The 20,986-nt window shown below is 45.8% G+C and overlaps 1 protein-coding gene across 2 annotated transcripts in view; it reads left to right on the top strand.

Moving 5' to 3' along the window:
• The first annotated feature begins 7,977 nt into the window (after positions 1-7,977).
• The window catches only part of SHC4 (SHC adaptor protein 4), a 128,887-nt gene continuing 115,878 nt past the window's right edge, over positions 7,978-20,986 (top strand). Inside the window, exon 1 of one of the 2 annotated variants that reach the window (XM_081230181.1) lies at positions 7,978-8,761. In XM_081230181.1, coding sequence (XP_081086307.1) covers positions 8,177-8,761 — 585 coding nt within the window. In that variant the 5' untranslated portion in view covers positions 7,978-8,176. The remainder of the gene's footprint in view (positions 8,762-20,986) is intronic. The other variant, XM_081230180.1, reaches the window with a different exon arrangement.

Below are 20,986 nucleotides of genomic sequence, written 5' to 3' on the forward strand. Positions count from 1 at the left end.
TTGTATTTGCTACAGTGGCACTCCACTCCTGGTATCAAAATCTGTATTAGTTTTCTATTGCTGCCACAACAAATTACCACCAACTTAGCTTCAACAACGTAAATTTACTAACTTACTACTCTGCACATTAGAGATCTGCCATGGGTCTCACCAGGCTAAAATCAAAATGTTGGGAATGACATATATACACTATTATATATAAAATAGATAACTAATAAGAACCTGCTATATAAAAAATAAATTAATTAATTTAAATTTTTAAAAAAAGTGTTGGCACGGCTGCATTCCTCTCTGGAGGTTTTAGGAAAGCATTGAGAGTTTTGTTTATTTGTTTTTTGTTTTTGCTCATTTGGGTTGCTAGAATTCAGTTCTTTGCAGCTGTAAATCTAATATCCCTGTTTCTTTGTTGGTTGTCAACTGAGGGCCCTTCCTAGTTTCCTTGACTCATGGTCAGGCTTCTTTTTTTTTTTTTTTTTTTTTTGCGGTACACGGGCCTCTCACTGTTGTGGCCTCTCCCGTTGCGGAGCACAGGCTCCGGACGCGCAGGCCCAGCGGCCATGGCTCACGGGCCCAGCCACTCCGCGGCATGTGGGATCCTCCTGGACCGGGGCACGAACCCGTGTCCCATGCATTGGCAGGCGGACTCTCGACCACTGCGTCACCAGGGAAGCCCAGCCTTCTCCTTCTTAAAAGCCAATAACGGCAGGTTGAGTCCTTCTCATGTTTCAAATCTCTCCTCCTTTTTCTGTCTTAAATCTCCCAGCTCTTTCCACAGCTGGGAAGGGTTCTTTGCTTTGAAAGCCTCATGTGATTAGATTGGGCCCACCCAGATAATTCCCCCATCTCAAGATCTGTAATCTTAATCACATTCTGTGATATTGTGATTTATAGTAAGAAATATATATTTGGTCTAAAACCTATAAAATTTCCCAAGTGATGAGAGCATCACAGTTGTCTTTTGTCATATTGATGAAGTGAGTTTTGGAAAGCACATAAGAATGGGAGCTGGCTGCCAGGGGAGCCGACCATGTCATTAGAGGGTTGGAAGTTTTAGTTCTAGCCCTCAGCCTCTGGGGAGGGGAGAAGGGCTGGTGGTTGAATAGATTGCCAGTGGCCAGTGATTTAATTGGTCATGCCTGTGTAATGAAGCCTCCATAAGAACCCCAAACTATGGTGTTCTGAGAGCTTCCAGATTGGTGAACACCTGGAGATTCAGAGAGCGTTGTACACTCAGAGAAAACATGGAAGCTCCATGCCCTTTCCGCACACTTTGCCCTATGCATCTCTTTGAGCTGGCTGTTCCTGAGCTATATCCTTTCATAATAAACCAGTAATCTAATAAGTAAAATGCTTCTCTGAGTTATGTGAGCTGCTCTAGCAAATTCATCGAACCCAAGGAGGGAGTTGTTGAGACCTCCAATAGCCTGTCGGTCAGAAGCGCAAGTAACAACCTGGGCTTGGGATTGGCAACTGAAGTGGAGGGCAGTCTTGTGGAACTGAGCCCATAACATGTGGAGTCTGATGTTATCTCTGGATAGAAAGTGCCAGAACTGAGTTGAATTGTAGGACACCTAGTGGTGTAGGGGAAACACCGCCCCCCCTGCACACATTGGAATCTGGTGATTAGACCACCTTTTACATTTGCAAAGTTTCTTTTACCACGTTTCTGATATTAGGACGTGGATGTCTTTGGGAGTCTTTAGTCTGCCTACCATACTGTCAGCATCCATATCTGAACCCAGGTTAGTCTGACTATGTTTGGACTTTTTTCACCGGACTCCATAGTTATTTCCTAATTGCCCAGAGGCTCTGCTCATCTTGTACCCCTGTTCTTGCCACTGTGTTTGTATCAGATAATAATGCTTTGGGCCATAAGTAACAGGTACCAGATAACCAAGAGTTGCTTGAGCTACTTAAACCAGTAAAGGTTTATTTTTCTCATATAACAATGTATCTAGGGATGATTGCTGGTCTTGTTGCAGTGATTCAAGGATTTCAAGGCCATTGGCTTGATAACTTGGTTGGTCTTTCTTTCATGATTGCAGTATGACTGCCACAGCTCCAGATAGCACATCCACATTCAGGATAGGAAGACGAGGTTTTGAAAAGGGAGGGGAGGCTCCAGTTTTCTCTGCCCCTTTTTTCAGGAAAGGAGGTGTTTTCTCAGAAGCCCCCATGAAACTTTCATTACATCTCATAGACCAGAACTGTGTCACATGCCCTGACACCCTGCAGTTGCAAGGAAGCCTGAGAAAGTGGGTATTTAGCTTTTCCTGGTAGAGGTGGGCAAAGGAAAAGAGGATTGGAAATGAAGTTTGGATTAGCCAACTCATAATGCCAGAGTTTCAATTGGTCCAGGACCCTGTCTTTGCCTTCTTCTCTTGCCAATCCACAGTTAGAATTAGAATCCTGCTCCTGGGTCAGACACCTCGTGATGACTGTGCTGGGGACCACCTGTCCAACACCCACACACTCTTTGTAAGATATCCCTAACCCCAGTTAACCACTTAGAATGCCATCTGCAGGGATCTGGATGCACTTCCTGTCACTGTCTGCTGCTGGCCCTGGAAGCACCTGGCCACCTTTCAGAGGCCTAGAGACTCCACCAGTCATTTGGCTATGTACAAACAAGCCTCTGTTCTGATAGCACCTGTTTTTAAATGGGTCATTTTAAAGCCTTATGCATGTGTGTGTGTGTGTGTGTGTGCAACATGGTGCATGTGCATACAGAAAAAAGGGGAAATAGGCCACGTTGACCAAAGACGGTTTTATTCTCTGCTAGCTTTAAATTCTATTTAGGTAGAAGGTCTTCTGAAAATATTACTATGGCAGAGATACTATTTTCTATCACAATATCCATTCTCCTCTCCTTCCCCAGTAACAGACTATGATTTTATGTGCAGCAGCCATGCACCCAGACAAAAGACTTCTTCATTCTCAGATAAAGAAGACTTCATTATCTCTTACAGCTACTTGCAGCCATGTGACTAAACTCTGGCTAATGTGATGTAAGTGGAACATTGTGTTGGGCTTCTAGGATATTTCTTTAAAGAGAGTGGGCATGTCCTTCTTTGTCCTTTCATCCATTTTGCTGCCTGGAGTGGAGATGAAATAGCTGGAGCTTTATCTGCCATTTTGGACTATGAGGAAAAGAGATATACTTTAAGGTTGGCCAAGAGCTGACACTATCCTTGGACTTCCCACTTCCAGGGAAATAAATTTTTTGTTCAAGCCACTCTTCTTTAGAATTTTTGTTTTATTTTCAACTGAACCTGACCCTAAGTAACTCATCTATTTTTCGTCTGCATGATGTCTAACTCTACATAGCACTTTCAGGTACATTATCTCATTTCCAACAGATGGGAAAATATCCATTTTCCTGTGCAGTTTCTAGCTGGCCCTGGTTCCATGAGAGCCAGTGAGGACCAATAGCAACCATCAGAGAGCTATTTACCTACCAAAGTTGAAGACTGTGGGAAAACTGGAAACATTTGGTTCAGGAGGCAAAAAGAAGATGTTGCTTTCAGAGTTAATGACGACTCTGGGGAGAACTCTGCCTCCGTTTTTCGAAGCTCGGTCGTGACTCTCAGAGACTCAACCCTTGTTCACTACCTCACTACCCCATGTTTAAAAGGGTATTGGTCTGGGGCTTCCCTGGTGGTGCACTGGTTAAGAATCCACCTGCCAATGCAGGGGACACGTGTTTGAGCCCTGGTCCAGGAAGATCCCACATGCCACAGAGCAACTAAGCCCGTGCACCACAACTACTGAGCCCTCATGCTGCAACTACTGAAGCCTGCACTCCTAGAGCCTGTGCTCCACAACAAGAGAAGCCACCGCGATGAGAAGCCATTACAATGAGAAGCCCGCGCACTGCAACAAAGAGTAGTCCCCACTTGCTGCAACTAGAGAAAGCCCGTACGCAGTAATGAAGACCCAAGGCAGCCAAAAATAAATTAAAAAAAAAGGATATTTGGTCTCTGCCAAGAGATTTTTATGAATATTGTCTTGTGGAAATTTTTTTTCCTGAAATAGAGCTTCAGCTGTGTTTTCACTCCTCACTGGTGGGCTGTTGGACTCATCCTCAGTGAAAATTCTTAAGGAGTAGGTATTGCCTAGTGACTGTTCTTCAGGAGTGGGTCTGCTTTGTGATGGACATGGTATCGGTGGCTGGAGTAGGAGTCCTAGCCTCTGGTGCCACCTGCTCCACTTTGTTCCAAAATAGCAACTGGTCCACCATCTCCCAGAGTTGTTTTTGTCTTGTTCTATCTCCACCCCCCTATACCCTCTAGCACACCCTTCCTCCACCCCAACTCCCACACTGGGTTCTCTTCCAAAGCTGGGCAGGCATCTTTGCCCAGGTCCCCTTCTCCTCCACTCCTCTAAGAAATCCTAGCAGGACCTGGCTAATTCTATCATGGCCCAGCCTGACCCAGCACTTCCTTGAAACTGCCTGTTCCACCCAAGTAGCCCAGCCAGGGCAGGCTGTCCCTTAAACTGACACTTTGATTCACAACAGGCTCCCTTGGAGGGGGGCAGTGTGTCTCAAAGCAGAGGAGGCATACACAGTGGTCTAAGCAGAACCCTGCTTTCCAAGGGCAGTGATGAGAGGGGTTAATGTACTCTGATGGTTTAAAGACAATAATGGTTTTTCTTATCTATTATTCATATTTTTACTCCTAACAGTCCTGTGAGGTATTTCAGGCGAATTTTATAGATATGATCTCCAAAGAGGAGAGGGGAGCAAAAACTGACATTTAGTGAGCACCAAGTGTGAGTAGTTAGGTTCTTGCACACACTGGCTGTTACCCTTCCCAGCAGGGAAGGGTACGTGCCTGAAGCGAGTCAGCGCTCAGTTCTACACGAGACCCACCATGGGGCTTGCACAAGCCAGTAACGCAGAGCGGCTTACTATAAACTCGGAACCTTGACTGTGTCTTCTGTAGTGTGGAGATGACAGGCCTGGGATCTAGACTTGAGCTCTCTGGTGTCCCGGGAGGCAGCGGAGTACAATGGCTACCAGCACAGGCTCTGCAGCCAGGCGGAGCTGCTGGAGAGATCCTGGCCTCATTGTTCAACAGCCGGGGGACCTTGCCCAAGTCACTGACCTTGCTCTGAGCCTATATTCCACTTCGGTAAGGCGGTGATGAAAATTGTGCCGGCCTCCGACATCTGTTATAATGATTGAATGTGAGTGCAGGTAAACTGTCTTTTGTTCCATCATTAGTAGCTCTTGTTAATATTATTTTCATCATTACTAACTGAAGGGGATGTTCTGACATCCTGGGAGAAAGGAAGCCATCGGCCTTGCCCACCCACCCACCTGGAATGGAGATCTTACTCAGTTAACGAGCCTGCTCTGGGGCTGTTGGGGTAGTTTTTCAGCTTCTGTCTTTGGGCTGAGAGCTGCCCAGCCGGCCTGGCTGGGCCTCTGAGGCTGTCCCCCACTCCCCAGTTGCAGATCTGGTTTCTCTCACCTTCATGAAAGGCCCCGGCAGAGATGCCTACCAGAGCCAAGATCTCCAGGGTCCCCTAGGTACAGAGAAGCAGCCCATGGTGGCCATGGCTGCTTTCTTATCTTACCTGGTCCCACTTGGTTCCCCTCCCTCTCCTCCCCAGCCCTTCTAGGATTCATTCCTCCTGAGGGACAGGGGCTGGTCTTAGCCCCTGGAGTGTGGCCCGCACAGTGCATGCCTGGGTGAGCAGGCCCCCTGGGCACCCCCTCCTCCAGGCATAAAGACCTCAGCCAGGACTCACATAAGCCAGGCGGACTCCTGTTTATCTTTCCTTCTCCAGGCCCACACGAGTGTTAGGAAATTGTTTCTTTGAACAGTGTTGGCTTTCTCAGCTTCTCCTACTTTGTGCTAATTTTTCTTTTTAGTTTCCTTGGATAGTGTAGACTCTACTCTGTAGGGGGTAAGAGTGCCAGCTTCGGGGGCTGCCAGTCATGTGCTTGGTGAGGCAGGCACTGTGTGGGGCATGTTGCCAAGTGCCTTACAGGGATCAGGATTATCTCATGAGCCCTTAAAACATCTCCATTACGTGGCTGCTCCTAACAGGTGAGGGCATTCAGGCACAGAGAGGTAAAGTAACTTTCTCAAGATAGCATAGCATGGGGTCTGTGACACCCAGGAAGGGACTCTTGTGAGAGAAGGAGAGAGGTGGGGAGGAAAGAAAATGAGGAAGGTTACTTCACAGTCCTGCCCAGAGCCTGTCTCCTCAGCCCCAGGGATGTGGAGTCCAACTGGCTTAGCCACTCTCTTCAGTTTTGCCAGGAGGAGGTGTGAGGGCAGAGAGGGGAGGTCGGTGAGCATTGATGGGAAGATTTATAAAGATGCAAAAAAGGCCTTCCCAGGGAAAAACCATCCTAACAGTTTTGGCAGGCGGGATGCGAAAAGGTGCAGAATTTCTGTGGGGGAGGAGGAAGCCAGCAAGGATGCCTTTTCAGCTGCTTACAAGTAACCATTTAATTCAGAACCTGTGTTTGGATCTCAAGGGAACTCAGGCCACCAAAGTCATAAATACACATGAGCCTAATGCAGCCTTGTGGGCAATAAGGCAGTGAAGGTGGCATCCCTGATTCCTGTGGCTGCCGGTTTGTTTTAATTTTTGGCTTAATGTTCAGTTTCAGAGGCAAGGGCCTTGGCCCACCAAGAAATGTAACCTTAAGCCGAGATTTTCTTGTCTCTTCTGATATGTGATTTCACATCCTCTCAGTGCTTCAGCAGTTTCCTCTTCTTCATTCCTAAAAGAACCTGCATTTCCCTTTCTCAGCTCCCTTCCTGGCTTCCTGTGTGCTAAGCCTCTTGCAGTTGTCATCATGTCTTCAGAATGCATTTGATAGGTACAGGAAGTTGCACCAGACGGGAGATGGAACCAGCAATCAATAAAAAAAAGAACTATGTTTCTAAGAAAAATGCATCACGTCTTCCCCCAGGAGTTGTGTACCATATGTCCTAATATCCGTGGAACAATGGGTCTAATTTTTAGCTCTTCTGCTTGGCTTTCCCGGCCATCTCAACACAAAAGAAAATGGACCTTTTAACCTGCTGCCCAGCTTGCAGATGATTTACACTAAAGATTGCCTTTCCCTTTAACCCTTTCCTCAGATATCACAAAATAAAATCTCTCCTTTCTCTCCCTCCAGCTTTATTTCTCCTGGCTACTAGTTTAGTATATTTATGGTGCATGAGTCATCAAGCTGCCGCCTGATTGGATAAAAACCAAGCACCCCTGAGACCATCAGTCAATTACAGCTATTCTCAGCTTCATTCACTGATTTATTAGCTTGCACACACAGAGAGAAATTCATTCAGCAAAGTTCATTCATAAAAATTTCAACACTCTGCGTATCATCCTGCACATCTCAGCCTTCTGTTGCAGATAGGCTCCTGAAAGAAGCTCTGAGGGGAGTCGGGGAGGGAGGGAAGCTCGGAGCCAGGGTGGGCAGGCTGGGAGGGGATCTGAGGATCACGGAGGGATCACAAGTCCCTGAAATAATGCGGAGCAGCGCCTGTCACTAGCACTCCTGGCTTGTGGCCCAGAAGGGATGCATGACAAGATCTTCCAAGAGAGGGCAGCCATCAGAAGAAACGAACCCGGGCACAAGGGCCTTTGGCCCACATATACATTTTCTTTTCTCCTTTTTTTAAAAACTGAGCAATCATTGGAACAAGTAAAGGGTTAATGAGCCAGACATTGCCCCGCCCTGTGGGAACCGGAGGGAGCAGGTTTGAAAGTTCCTGTGTGCAGAAGGGGAGGCTGGGGGGTAGGGGGCGTTAAATATTTCTGCAAGGCTCCCGCACCGCCAGCGATGCGGCGGGACCGGCTGGCCGGGCGCGCGGCCCCGTGCCGTGTCTAACAGTTGGCCGTGAGCGGTTGCCGCCGCCGCCGCCGCGAGGCTGGGTCCAGGCTTTCCCAGCAAGGAATCCGAGGCGAGAACACCGGGTGCCGCCGCTGGGCCAGGGAGGGACTGAAATCAGCTGGGAAGGCGTTTTCCCCTGGGCTGTTACCCTCGAGGACCCGGAGCCGAAGCGGGCGAGGGCGAGAACGGAGTTGGAGAGGTGGCAGCCGCCAAGTTGCACGGGGCGTTGAGGCATTTGCTTTCCGCACTGTTTATCTAGCAGACGACGAGGCGATTTATGCAACAGTATCCTGTTTCAGCACTGCCAAGGCTATGCGAGAACGCGGTCCGGACAGCCTGGCAGGACTCGTGCTGTATGTAGGACTCTTCAGGCACCCCGGGATGCTGCACAGGGCCAAGTATAGCCGCTTTCGGAACGAGTCCGTCACGTCCTTGGAAGAAAGCAGCCCCGGAGGCTCAGCGGGGAACAAGGGCTCGCCGCAGCCTCCCTACCCCGCCCTGGCACCTCACCTGCCGGCTGAAGATGCCACCTTGGCGTCCCAGGAGAGCCCCACCCCACTGTGCACCTTGATCCCTCGCATGGCCAGCGTAAAGCTGGCCAACCCAGCCACCTTGCTGAGTCTGAAAAACTTTTGCTTGGGTACCAAAGAGGTACCTCGACTCAAGCTCCAGGAAAGCCAAGACCCGGCTCCCAGCAGCCCGGCTTCCCCTGAAACCAGTCTGAATAGGGCCATGCCAGCACCTCCGCCTCAGCGGGATGCCCTGGGGCACAGGGCGACCTCTTTAACTCCTGATGCCTGCCCCCTTCCCGGCCCTGGGGAGCCAACCCCCGGGGGCAGGCAGGACAAGCACTTTCTGCAACACCTGTTGGGGATGGGCATGAACTACTATGTGAGGGTAAGTCCATTTTCCTCTCTGCACCCCTTCTACAAGGGGCACCTTCTCTGCTTTCTGAAAGGGGCTGTACATCACCTGGCCGGGTTCTAGGTTTGGATAAGACATTGTGTAGCTGGAGGGAGGGGAAGAGGGAGGCTGAGCTTACAGGTTTCCTTACAGATATCTGGCCTGTATTGGAGTCACACAACTTTTGGCCCAGGGGCATGAACTAGTGCTAACTCATAGGTAGTTGCCAGGTGTAGGGGCAACTTCTCATAGAGACAGCTGAGATGTCCCCCCGGACTGATCATTCTGGCCAAGAAGACTCAAGAATTTCAAGTCTAATTAGTGATTGAGACCCCATAAATTTTACTGGCCACTGTGTTTCAGTAGAGATTTTTGTGCTAGAGGAATACATGGTGTGTAAGGGACTTGTATTATTTCTGAAAATCTAATTCAACATTTAACAAACACTTCTCAGAACATGGCTGAGCTTCTAGCCTTGTGCTAGGAGCTAGTCTTAGGTCTTTGGTGCACATTTTTTTGTCTTTATTGCCTACGCTGTGCCCACTGGTCCTTGCCCATGAGCTATGTGCAAAATCAAGGTCTTTACTGGCCTTGCATCTGCCCTTTTCCATTCCAGATCTGGGTAAAAGAAGAATAGAAGATTTGGCCTCTGCCCTTCTAGAGCTCACATTTCAATCGGGGAGACCAACAAATGCATGTGAAATAATAAGAGGACAATATTTAGCAATAGATATCTGGTATGAGAATGCTGAGGGAATTCAGGAAAAGGGAAAGGTTGTTGTGGTCTGGGATTCATTCATATGGGAAACCTTCAGGAGAAGGTGCATCTTGGAAGAGCTATCAGATTTTTATTGGCAGAAAGGGGGAGACACCTGGCAGGGCAAGAATATGAGCAAAGTCCAAATGGCAGGTATTACTGTGGTGGCTGCAGGGGAGCATCACACTGGGCTTAACTGGAGAAGAGAGGGGATGCTGGAGGGTAGTGGGTGATAGAGAGTATGGCTGGCACATAGTTGATGCTCAAACAAATTTGAGTCAAATAAAGACAAATACAGATCTCGGGTAGCTTGGGGAGGAGGGAGCAGCTGACCAAAGCTCTTAATGCCGTATGGGGAGTTTGTAAACACTCTGATTCATAAACAGAAAGTATCATAGGTTTGTAGGCCAACTATAACTTGATGAAAGTGGTTTCAAAAAGGTCAGTCTGTGAATTTATTTTAGATGGACTGAAGCAGGGAAAAATTATAGATTTGGAGGCCGATAAGAAAGATACTCTGGGAGTTTAGGCACCAGGGGATGGGAACATGGATTAATGTGCAGGTGAGAGAAAGGAGATGAATGTAAGAGCCTCTGTGAGAAGCCTCAACAGTCTTGGGTGACTGAGCAGATCATTTCAGATCATAATACACATAACAGAATGGTGAACATTTATTAAGCAATGGGTAGATTGCTGAGTGTGTTATTGCTATTTATAGAGGTTGTGGATGATTATTGATAAAGGAGTTATGAGGAATGAAAAATAACTTCGAATGTAAGCCTCAGCATGGGATTGGTGATGTCAGTGATAGAAACAGAATGAGTTGGGAAGGGGGTCATGCTAAGTTTGCTTTCGACGTGTTATGTTTAAAGGGATGATATCTAAGTGGTACTAATTTGTAGGTAGCAATTGTATAAAACTAGCATTCAGGTGAGAAGTCTTATCTGAAAGTAGACATTTAAGAGATAACCCAATAACTGTATCACACACAGACGGTTAAGATCTCAAAGAAGGCCAAATAATGAACACTGGAAGGGTTACAGTGAGAGCAGGCTAGGGCAGCCTAGCTGAATTGATAACAAAAACCTCCAAGGAAGATAAATTTATGGGACACTCAGCTCTTACCCTCCCTCACAGTGACACAGCTCAACATGGAAATAGTTACATGTATCTACTAAAAGTTCGTGGGCAATTCTCACTGGTCAAGCTTAAGCATCTGCCAGGCTCTAATGGAAAATTGTGACTCTCCAAACCCATACTTGGCACCTGCCTTCCCATCACCTAGACATCCTCTGCCGTCTGCTTTCCCTCTCCTTCCCTCTTGTACTTCCTTCCACCTCCCCACACCCACACACCTGTACAATTTTAAATGTGAAAGAGTTGCTGTGTGATCTCCATTTTCCTTAGGGAGTGTCGCCACTGGCATTTTAGATTTTTAACGAGGATTCCAACTGTCTTTTTCTGGCAATGATGACTGACCCCAGGAAAAGTGCTGACCCCATGATCCACGTGAATCATACTATGTTGCCAATAGACAGTGACGTGACACCAGTTAACACCTCTTTTAGGAAGTCAAAATACATGGAAAAGCCTACTTTATTAATTTTTATAAAACCCTACTTTGAAAGGTGGAAGGAACTCAGAAGTTATCAAGTTCATTGCCTCTGTGGGGAAACTGAAGTCCAGAGAAAAAAAAAAAAAATTTTTTTTTTTTTTGCGGTACACCGGCCTCTCACTCTTGTGGCCTCTCCCGTTGTGGAGCACAGGCTCCGGACGCGAAGGCTCAGCGGCCATGGCTCACGGGCCCAGCCGCTCCGCGGCATGTGGGATCTTCGCGGACCGGGGCACGAACCCGTGTCCCCTGCATCAGCAGGAGGACTCTCTACCACTGCACCACCAGGGAAGCCCGAGAAGTGAAATTTTTTAAGGCCATATACGTGAGTCAAAAGGAGAGTTAGGGCTTCCCTGGTGGCGCAGCGGTTGAGAGTCCGCCTGCCGATGCAGGGGACACGGGTTCGTGCCCCGGTCCGCGAAGATCCCACATGCCGCGGAGCGGCTAGGCCCGTGGGCCGTGGCCGCTGGGCCTGAGCGTCCGGAGCCTGTGCTCCGCAACGGGAGAGGCCACGGTGGTGAGAGGCCCGCGTACCGCAAAAAAAAAAAAAAAAAAAAAAAAAAAAAAAGCAGAGTTAGCACTAGACCCCAATTGCCCCGTGTGCCAGTCTGTGCTCTTTTCACCACAGGTTTTCATCCTGGTTGAGATCCTTCTCAGAATTCTTTTAGGTGTGATGTGAACCAATTTTAAAAGACAAAATGCCAACCTATTAATTTACAGTGAAAAATATTGTGCCAATTAAACCAAAATTGTGATCCCATCTGTAGGAAAATGCCCACAGAAAGATTTAAGTCAAAGGTTTCTTGGTGATGATGGAATCAGAGCAGAGAAGCGAGAGAGACATTCTTTTTAAAAAAAATTATTTTATAAAGGTAACACTTGTTTATAACATTATATGTTTCATGTGTACAACATTATATTTCTACTTCTGTACACACTACAGGGTGCTCACCAACCAAAAGTTTAGTTTCCATCCATCACCATACAGTTGACCCCTTTACCCATTTTGCCGCCTGCCCCTCCCCCTCTGATAACCTGTACTCTGTTCTCTGTATCTACATGTTTTGCTTTGTTTATTTTTGTTTGTTTGTTTTTTATATTCCACATATGAATGAAATCATATGGTATTTGCCTTCTCTGTCTGACTTATTTCACTTAGCATAATACTCTTAAGGTCCATCCACATTGTTGCAAATGGCAAGATTTCATTCTTTTTTATGGCTAATATCCCGGTGTGTGTGTGTGTGTCTGTGTGTGTATATGTATATATATATATGCGCCACATCTTCTTTATCCACTCATCCATTGATGGGCACTGAGGTTGCTTCCATACCTTGGCTAGTATAAACAATGCTGTGATGAACATCACGGTGCATATATCTTTTTGAGTTAGTGTTTTGAATTCTTTGGATAAATACCCAGAAGTGATGATTCTAGATCGTATAGTAGTTCTATTTTTAAATTTTTTAGGAACCTCCATACTGTTCTGCATAGTGGCTATACCAATTTACATTCCCACCAACATTGTTTGGGGGTTCCCTTTTCTCCACACCCTCTCCAGCATTTATTGTTTGTAGATTTTTTGATGATGGCCATTCTGACTGGTATGAGGTGATAGAGATATTCTTGATGGCTAGTGGACATAGGGGCAACTCTTTTAGGCAAAAGACAGCCACATATTCTACTCTCTTATCCACATCATGTGACTGCTCCTCTCTTTGCTCAAATTTATTTTATTCATTCTCTCATCTACTGAGAAAATATGCTGTGAACCAATTATGTGACAGGAACTGTTCCAGGCCTTGGGCATACATCAGTGAATTAAGAGACCAGGTCTGAGCCCTCAGGGAACTTACATTCCGGTGAGGGAAGTTGAGCCATGATTGAATAAACAAGCAAATATAATATGTCACATGTAATAAGTGCTAGGGAGCAATAAAGCAGGGGAAGTAAGAAAGGCAGTTATTGGGTAGAGATGGAGGATACTATATTCTTTCTGAGTAAAAATGGCATAGTTAGAGTTACTTTTAAGTTTGTCTTGCATCTTTTATCTTCACATTAGGGACTTAATTTGCCATCTACTCTAAGTTAGAGTTGACTTTGGATTAAATATCCTTTTAAAAAGGACTCTTCTTTTGGTCTTATTATGTAGAATCAATGTTACAGCTGAGAATACTTGATGAATCCTGAGCACCTATTTTTGAGTAACTTTCTTTTAAGCTCAGAACTTGAACCCTCTGAAGGTCACTCAAGGAAGGTGGGCTAGCAAACCATTCTTTGAGAGATATCAAGTTAGAAATGGACAGCCAGACTGGGTCTGGGCAAAGTAGCGAGGTGGGTGAAGTCTGTTAAATGTGGCCAGATGGTAACATTTGTTCACACCATAAGATTAAGATTCATTTCTTTATGAGGTCTTCCCAAGTCACTTCATCTAGCAACAAACATTCATGTGGAGGTCTCCAGGTGCCCAACGTGGTCTGTGCATGGTGAGCCTGGAAAATATACAACATGACCAGTGCTCGCATGTCTAAAATGAGAGGACTGGTCTGTATGGCCTTTAAGGTGCCCCCATCACCAGCATTTTTCTTCTTCCAGTTTTATTGAGATATAATTGACATACAACACTGTATAAGTTTAAGGTGTACAGTATCATGATCTGACTTACATATATCATGAAATGATCACCACATAAGTTTAGTGAACATCCATCACCTCACATAGATACAAAATAAAAGAAAAAGAAAGAAATACTTTTTCCTTGTGATGAGAAGTCGTAGGATTTACTCTCTTTACCACTTTCATACATAATGTACCATCACCGGCATTTAAAGGCACTAAAGCTCCTTTCTCCACATAGGAGGTATTTAAATGTTAGTTTCCTTTCCCACACCCAGTCCATAGATTGCCTAGAAATTAATTCAAAGACTAAATAAAGTAGAGGCAAAGAAACTAACCTGGATAGAACTGCCACAGGTAAGCACAGTAGTTCTCACAATAACCCTCTGAGGAAGGCAGTTTTCTCCAGGTGAGGGCACAAAGACCCCAAGAGTTTGTCGTCTACCCAACACTTTACGCCTTACGTAAGTAGCAGACTGAGAATTCAAATCCAGGTTTGTCTCACTCCAGTGCTTGTCTTCTTCCCACCAACTCCCCTTACCTCTGAGCAAGTCAGGCAGTCCTGCAGGTTCATAAATGGAGTAGCACAGATGAAGGACCACGCTAGGCAGGAGAACTTTATTATAGGACCAACCCATAGAATTTGTCTGCTTGCATTCTTTTGCATGATTTCAGTCTCCTCACTTCAGCCTCACCCAGCCCAACCGTCTTCCCAGGCTGTATTAGTGTCCTAGGGCTGTTGGAACAAGTATCATAAACTGAGTGACTTATAACCAGAGGCATTTATTCTCTCTCAGTTCTGGAGGCTAGAAGTCTGAAATCAAGCTATCGGCAGGACATGATCTCTCTGAAGTCTCTCAGAGAGGATCCTTCATTGCCTCTTCTAGCTTCTGGGGGCTGCTAGCAATCCTTGGCATTCCTTGGCTTAGAGATGTATGGCTCCAGTCTCCACCTTCATCTTCACATGGCTTTCTCTCCTGTGTGTCCAAGGACACCAGTCATTAGATTAGGGCTCACACTACTCCATTATGACTTCCTCTTAACTTGATTATATCTGCAAAGGCTCAACTTTCAAATAAGGCCACATTCATAGGTTCTGGGGGTTAAGACTTCACCTTATCTTTTCGAGCAATGCAATTCAACCCTTAGCAGTCCCCAAGAACATTTACTGCAATGTGTTTGTCCACAGAGACTTTCTTGGGTATTGGGCTCATCAGCTTTGTGTGCAAATATGATCTTTTTTACTTTCTTTGTAAATCTCACGGTATAGTCTCACCATCCTGAAGCTGTAGACTAATATTGTCTATTGTCTATTGTCTACAGTAGATGTGGTCGACGGTACTACAATGTTCTGTCTGCCCCAAGTGTCTTTTCTGCAGGAGAGCACTGGTCTAGGAATTATGAGATCTGGGTTAAAGTAATGGCTCTGACACTAGCCAGCTGTGTGACCTGGAATGAGTCATTTCACCTCCTCATTTTCTCATATTTAAAACAAGAGTTTGAATAGAATGCTGCCTAAGATCCTGAGACCCCAGGTCTCCTTTCCCACTGGTCTGAAATCTCCTTCTATCAGGATCTCTTTTCTGAAGGAAATAACTTTTCACATCTTTGTCTTAATAGAGAAGAGGTGGTATGTCCTTAGCACCCTCTTACTAACACTGAGCTGGCTTCACCAGTAAAGCAGAAACATTGCACTGGCATGGGTGCAGGTGGTCAAAATTTTACAAAGATGGTGAGATAGGCGTCATATGGAACAGCATCCAAGTGTGGGATTCCAGGGAGGAGTGGAGGGTGGACAGGTCCAGGGGGCAGGCCAGGGTGCATGATGATGGCCGGCACTCTGGAACCGTGGCCTAGCTCATGTGGTCTTGCTGGCCGGGTCATGCTGGGGCTTGGTGTCCACTGTGAGGTCTGTAGGAGCAGCAGGAGTTAACCTTTCTCTGTTGTCTCTGGACAAAAGTGATAAGAGAAAAAGGCCCTGCCACACACATAGACAGTCTGGTAACTCTAACCCTGAAAGAGAAAGATTCCTAACCCTGGGAAACTTTGAAGAGACTGTCCCATGGTCATGCAAAATAAAGGCAGACCTTGGTGCTGTGGATCAGGTGCCCACAGCTAATGGAGGTGCTTTCTGCCTCTGCTAATTTCCCCTTTTTCAAAGTTATTGGTGGTTAAAAGAGACGTAATACGGGTGGGAGGAAATAATTCCAGCTAAAACTGACCATTTGGCATGGAGGGTATTATATTTCCTTCCTGTTTCTTTCTTGAAGTAGATGAAGAGGTAGATTCTTCTAGAACTTAGGAAAATCCTGGTAGGTTTGACCTGTTTTTCCTATTCTCTTTAAACTCTCACACATCCCTTGATCTGACCAGTCCTTGACCACCCCTGACCACTAGAGCATTAATTGGAATACAGAGTTTCAGAGATCACCAGGTCCAAAACCTTCATTTTGCAGTTGAGGAACGAGGCTCAGAGATGTGAAATGACTTGCCCCAAGCCACACAGCAACTTAGTGGTGAAGCCCAGACAAGAGCTCCCAGTTCTGTCTACAACACTCTTTTTTTTTTCTATTGAAGTATAGTTGATTTATAATGTCGTGTTAGTTTCAGGTGTACAGCACAGTGATTCAGTTATACATACATATATATATGTGTGTGTGTGTGTGTGTGTGTATATATATATACATGTATAACTGATATATATATTCTTTTTCAAATTCTTTTCCCTGATAGGTTATTACAAAATATTGAGTATAGTTCTCTGTGCTATACAGTAAGTCCTTGTTGGTTATCTCTTTTATATATTGCAGTGTGTATGCCCAACACTCTATTTTCTGCCCCTATCTTGCTTCACCTTCCCTCACTCCCCAGAGTAAATGCGCTATGTCAAACATGCCTACTTGATTGAAATGTTGAGCGTATGTATTTTTTTAAACACCAGAATAAAATCTTTTTTCTAATAGGAAGACTGTTTTTAAAAACCAGTGAGAAGGAAAAAGAGAGCGAGGAAGGGTGCAAGGAGGCTGAAGTGCAGTGGCTTTGCTAGTTTTACCCTTTGTTTATGGAGGTCCCTGTGGGTGGCAACGTGTCCACGTTGGACCAGGACTTGTACAACATGCATGGACTGGCCCCATTTCATTCATCTTCCGAAACCCTTTGGGGTCATTTCCCTGATGCGGCTTTTCCTCTCACTTCCATTTTCATATTACTTTAAAGCCAGTACCATGTCATCACACGGGTTGGATTGAACCACCCCTGTTTCCCAATGTGACAGTCCCATCACGAGGGAGTGATCTAAGTGATACACACAGCTCACAGGGCAAGGCCATTTCACAGTTTCTTCCCCAAAGCAGGAGTATGAGGTAGCTGGGGTCTCTTACCCTCTCCTAAGAGATACAAGCTTTGGATCTTAGGGAGGTCTGGTCAGATTTGCAATGAAGTATTAAGATCATGGTGACCACAAGATGCAGGCCTCAATGCTGCATGCAAATAGCTGCTATATGAAAAGATTGCATCTGAAACAGGAGAGTTTTGTGAAGGGGTATTTGGAAAAGTCAAGAGGCCTCAAGGAGCTGGATTTTTGAAAACATTTGTTGGGAGCATCATATGAAAATGTATTGATAGCATAGCAATGATGATAAAGAAGTATAAATTTGCAACCATTAGCTCGGGCGTACAAGGGATGTCATTAAAAAATATATATATTTAAAATCACATGAAATCCAGCACCAAGCCCTCTCTTGTTTGTTTGACAATACTGTCAGTTTCGATCACTATTTGTCCCCCAATCTCAGGATCACGTAATGAATCAAGGGGCTTATTTAGCATCCCTAAATTGGGGAAAGGTCTCTGAGCTTCAGTTCATTGTTTATCGATGGTCCCCTAAAGGCAGGAGCACCCCTGCATCTAGACCTCCATTTGTCCACTAGGATGTTTACTCATTCTGGGAGCCCCTTCTGAGAATCCAGCCTCTCTAGCTGCCCCTCCAGCCGTTCCCCTCCAGAGGCCTTGTACTTCCCTGGAGCCTGGCCAGGATGCAGGTTGGGGGTCTGTAATGCTTAGAGGCCCACCAATATCAACCACCCATCACCTTCCCACTTATGCCCCCGAAGAACAGGGATGACAGATGGCTAAAGCACGTTCATGGGAAACCCAGAAGCAACCAGCAATCAAAGGGGTGTGATTGTTGGAGGACATGGCACAAAGGCAGGAAGGAGAGGGAGGACGTTCAAGGCTAAGGAAGGATGGGATGAAGTTGAAGGAGCTGCTCGCATTTGTCAGGGTTAGACACTGGCAGCCAAGGGTTCTGAAGGAAAATGAGGCCGAAGGCAGTTCTTGGGAGGAATTGGAAATCTTGTTGCCTGTGGGAGGTTCATGAGATTCAGAGAGGGAGGGAGAGGGGGAAAAGAATGCAGAGTACAGGCAGTGCCTACCCAGAAAAGAATCTGGAACACAGAGGTCATAAAGCAACAGTTTAGCGATGTATTTTGTTTGGCCAAATTAGAAAAAAAAATTTTCTTTGGATTAGTGCCAGCTTTTAAAAACGAAGACATTCCAGATAAAACTCTGGATTTCTGGCTTCTTAGAAGAGCTGGCAGCACCAGGCTGACCACATGTCAACAGATGACCAGAGCTGGGGGCTGAGCCACGGTCCCACCCAGTTTCACTCGCTTATATCACCTGTCTGCCCCCCGAAGGTGGCTGAGTTTGCATACCCACCTGTAATGTTTTCTTTCATTTTCCAATTTAGAACACCTGGGAGAGAAGCTGAGAATGGCTTCTTCGTGGGCAAAATAGCAGGGCTTCTTTCTTTTATGCAGGGCATGGGACAGAGTACTGGGAATGGGTGAGACCCAGGAGACCGGGATCTGGCCTTCTCCACTCAGAGAGCCTCTCCCCATCCTAACAAAGTTGCAGAGTTTTCAAGAGTGGTGGAGCTCCAGGACTAGTACAGGCTGTCCCTATTTTGTAAAGATGTGTCAGGCAAAGTTGGTTTATATATCAGTTCTTTGTTACAATGAATTTTCCCAGAGAAATAATGTTAAAGGTTGATAAAGTTTTCTCATCTGGCTAGGGAGAGGATTAGATGAAGGTAAATACATACAAAGCTTAGTGCAGAGCTTGTCACGTGGTAAGTCCCAGGTGGAGGGAGGAGAATGAACTTTCAAAGGTCTAGGTGTGCCTCTGGGCAAAAGAAATTTGAAATAGACTAACTTTGATTTTGGCGTTTTACCATGTCCCTTTGGCATCTTTTCTCCCGGCCACCAGTGCCACCCCCATGGAACTTTCTTCCCTAAGCCTTTCCTACGGTGCTCACCAGGGCAGGCCTGCCCTCTTCTCTAAAGTTGCCTAGTATTCCTTTACTAGTCAGCATTCCTCTTCCCTCAGTGCAGCAGAGGAAAAAGCATTTGCTTTTGGAAAATATTTATTACTTCATCACATCTTCATTGTAATATTTCCCAAAGTTTGCCAAGAGCCAACTATATCAGTCAAAAATACTTGCTAAAAGTGCAGATTCTCTGCCCCCCGTCCCCATTCTGAACTTGTTGGATCAGAATCTCTGAGGCTGGGGCCCTGAAACCTGCATATTAAACAAGCCTCATATGCACAAATTTTCTGATGCACAGAAAATTTGGGAACCTCTGCTGGGTCCAGTTAGTACAGTAGTTCTCATCCAGGGATGATTTTGCCACTCAGGGGACATTTGACAACACCTGGAGACATTTTTAGCTGTCATAATGGGGGAGGGGGAGGAGGCGCTACTGGTCTTTAGAGACTAGAGGCCAGGGCTGGGGGCTAAACACCCAACAGTGCATGGGAGATCCCCCCCAACACAGAATTCTCAGGCCCGACATGTCAATAGCACTGAGGCTGAGAAACCCTGAGTGGGACGAAGCATGTAAACCTGGGCTGTGCATTAAGAGGTAATTGTGACTAAAAGAATCAACACCCAATTCAGCATTTGACTTGTAAAAATCTAACCTAACGTAGTGCTAATTTTCTCAGGCTTTCTCCTTTACCCTCTCTTAAATCCATAGAGTCTCTAAAATTACAGTTCACTCTCTTACATCCACCCAGGCAATACTCCTTTGGCTTCCATATCAGGATCTCAGATGGTGGGAATGGGGGGGGGGTGCCCTACGTTGTTATGACTCAGCTGTACATCAGGTATGTTCACATTGGCAGCAGATTCGACACTCAGGTGTGCTCTGGGCTAAGTGGCATTTATAGGCTAAGTTGGTATCCTAACCAGGGTATCCTACCATTACTTGTACCTTCATTTCTATAGGGAAATGCCTTCAGGGTTTTAACAGCTAACTTACAAGTAGATCTTAAGAACCGAGCCTGTCTTGGATTGGAAAATTCCTCTAGTTAGAGGGAAGGAAGTGCCAGAAAGCAAGCAACTTGAGCAAAAAGTCTGTATGCTGTTAAGTGTAACCCCAGAAATTAGATTTTTCCCCTCAGTGTCATCAGAGAATAATTTATATGAATCATTCACTGGGAAATGGTGAAATGTATAATTCAATTTTTTTTTACCTAGTGCCAACTCCAGGTCCTTGAAAGACATTGTCCCTCCCTGTCCTCTCTTCTCAGTATGGCTCTTTTTTTTTTTTAACATCTTTATTGGCGTATAATTGCTTTACAATGGTGTGTTCGTTTCTGCTGTATAACAAAGTGAATCAGCTCTACATATACCTATATCCCCATATCTCCTCCCTCTTGCGTCTCCCTCCCACCCTCCTTATCCCACCCGTCTAGGTGGTCACAAAGCACCGAGCTGATCTCCCTGTGCTACAGCATGGCTCTTTTAGCCCTGGACGCAGGACTCAGACTGATTCATTGACTACAAAGTTCAGTTTCACAGTGAGTTGTGATCCAAGTTCACAGGGCTCATGAGCGGTCGAGCAAGGACTAGAATTCAGGTCTCCCGACTCCCAGGTCAGGGCTCTTTTCACTACCTTTTGTGAATACGATGTAACCTTGCATGAGGAGGTTACAGTATGAAAGAAGAGCAAAGGTGTCCACACAAGTTCCTGTAATATAAGGCAGGGCATAATAGATGACACCAAAGTGACACGAGTAAAATGTGTGGGAGTGCAGGGAGGAAAGGGGACTCTTTTGAGGTGATTATAGAAGGTTTCTTGAAGGACGAGGCATCTTAACTGAGTCTTGAGAAATGGGTGGAGTTTCCATAGGCAGAGATAGAGGAAGAGCATTATAGGCAAAGAACATG

The sequence above is a fragment of the Mesoplodon bidens genome, assembly GCF_964165515.1.
Source record: "Mesoplodon bidens genome assembly, chromosome: 3".
Classification (NCBI taxonomy): domain Eukaryota; kingdom Metazoa; phylum Chordata; class Mammalia; order Artiodactyla; family Ziphiidae; genus Mesoplodon; species Mesoplodon bidens.